General features: G+C 36.7%; 1 protein-coding gene across 1 annotated transcript in view; it reads left to right on the top strand.

Moving 5' to 3' along the window:
- Nucleotides 1-1,347: 1,347 nt before the first annotated feature.
- Nucleotides 1,348-2,148, top strand: part of LOC123005685 (visual system homeobox 2-like) — a 63,938-nt gene continuing 63,137 nt past the window's right edge. The window contains exon 1 of the mRNA XM_044399542.1: nt 1,348-1,802. Coding sequence (XP_044255477.1) covers nt 1,391-1,802 — 412 coding nt within the window. The 5' untranslated portion in view covers nt 1,348-1,390. The remainder of the gene's footprint in view (nt 1,803-2,148) is intronic.

Genomic DNA, 2,148 nt, shown 5'->3' with positions numbered 1-2,148 from the left:
GAGGATAAAATAAAGAAAATATCAAGTAAATGTAAACTAAAACACTTTTATTTTATTTAATTTAAATGAATTTGGCAAATCATTGCTACATACTGATTTAACAAATGTAAATCTAGATATTGTTTTCACATTATATTCATGAATTTTTTGATTAACATAATTTACTTTATTTTCAACATTTTTTCTACTTTGCGCTTCTTGATTTGACATTATTGCTAATAACAAACCGCTTCCGTCAAAGCAAACTAAAAGTCTAAAATGTGACTGTAATAGAATGTTCCAAGTTAAATTTGACCACTATTTTAAACTACCTCTCTCTTATTGTTTATCTAAATCATAAATACCAAAACTTATCAATCTCAAACTTCCTGTAGATATTGGTGGTCGAATTGACCAACTCCGATACCTAAGTATTGTAATTTTTATAATGATAAAAAAGGTTCTCTGAAAAGTAATAAGACCACACAGTAGAACTCTTTCATATCGTGTAACGTGTATATGACGACGTATCTCACGTTTGGACCTTTTTGACACACGCGATATAGGTGCTAAATAAGCATCATATCCTATTTATAAAAATACCTATAGTACCAAAATATTTTTTTTACCTACCTAAACAGTTTTATTTTCTAATGTGTTATTTCCAATTAGCTATATATTTTAAAAAGCACGTTATTGTTGTATTTTTTAAGTTTTACTGCTGTTTCTCTTATGTTATGTTAAATTGTGATGTATGTGGAATGTTTAGAAATTTAGTGTTCAATTTATTAATTTAAATTTAACAACCTGCCAAAACTTTTTGAATTAATGAAACAAGTATGTAATTATTAATATGAATTAGTTGATTAAAACCCAATTTTACGTCATGCCATGAAACAAGGTCCGGATTAGTCACAGCCAATTAATCGCTTTCAATTATCATAATTGAACACATCTTTACTAATTAAGCATGTAAATTGTTTGACATTAATTGTATCACGTGCCAACCCAATTTAACCTTTAAACCCATATACGTTAAAGCTCCCACATTGAAAACAATCCTGGAGTTAACTCCGCCTTATTGGCTCTAATGCCAACCCAAAGTCGTCTCTTTCGTCCCGCCACAAAAGAGCCAAGATCCCGTTTCACTTTGATGCCAATACGCGCTCGCTTTTCAGGTGGTTTATTGGTAGATCGCAGACTCCGCCCCCCTTAAGGGGTCCTTTTCAGCTGAATATTAGGGAGTATCTTTGTTAGGGAACCCGCAGTAGTCGTTTTTCAAATTGGAGTCGTCAGTTTGTTCCCACATCTGACCATGAACGGTCCATGCTGCACCTGAAAACCCCAAAAAGCGCGCCAAAATGTGTCGGGTGATGTAGAGTGCGTGATATGCAAGAAAAATTCGCGAAAAATGAACAATGATAGTTTAGAGAACACGATTCACGTGACGGCGCCTAGTATCCTCAACAAGCCCTCGCAGACGATGCCGCAGAGGTCGCCGTTCGCCATCCAGGAGTTGCTGGGTCTCAGCGACTCCCAGCACAGGTCACCCACGGCGGCGGTCTCGGCCATCACCCCCAATGTGTACCCGCAAAGACACTTGCAAGCGCCTACGTGCTTCCCGTCGGAACACGGATTCAACCACCACCATATGACTATGGCAGCCAGTCGGATGGCCTATTTTAACGCCCAAGCGGCCGTCGCTGCCGCATTTTTGCCGCATAACATCGCCGCCGCCGCCGGAATGAATGCCAATGCCGGCGGGGCCTCGCCGGCGGCGGTTTTGGGACTCACAGGACACCAAGCGGGAGCTGCTGCCCCAGGTGAGTCCTGAGAAATTCCCAATCAAACTAAAGAATTCAAAACAAACCATAGCCTAAAAAGTTAGCTACCTATATCAAGTTTCATATGATAAGTACTTTTTAACACTCCCCATCTAACGTTTTTATATTGTATAAGTTTTTTGACATCCATCTAAACAATTTATTTTTTATTTCCAATTACCTACACACAATTTGTGAGCTTTTATTTATCTTATTTGTAAATAATAAATATTATTTGGTACTGTGATGTAAAACTCATAAACAATATTTTGTCAGGTAATATACAAAATTAAATAATAAAATATCAATATCGATTGAATGAAACATATGAATATTTTAAAATATT

The sequence above is a fragment of the Tribolium madens genome, unplaced genomic scaffold (genome assembly GCF_015345945.1).
Source record: "Tribolium madens isolate multiple individuals breed KSU strain unplaced genomic scaffold, Tmad_KSU_1.1 Scaffold_20;HRSCAF=117;Tcas5.2_LG4, whole genome shotgun sequence".
Taxonomy (NCBI): Eukaryota; Metazoa; Arthropoda; class Insecta; order Coleoptera; family Tenebrionidae; genus Tribolium; species Tribolium madens.
The sequence above is the reverse complement of the archived record's forward strand: the minus strand, read 5'-3'. Positions and strand labels throughout refer to the sequence as shown.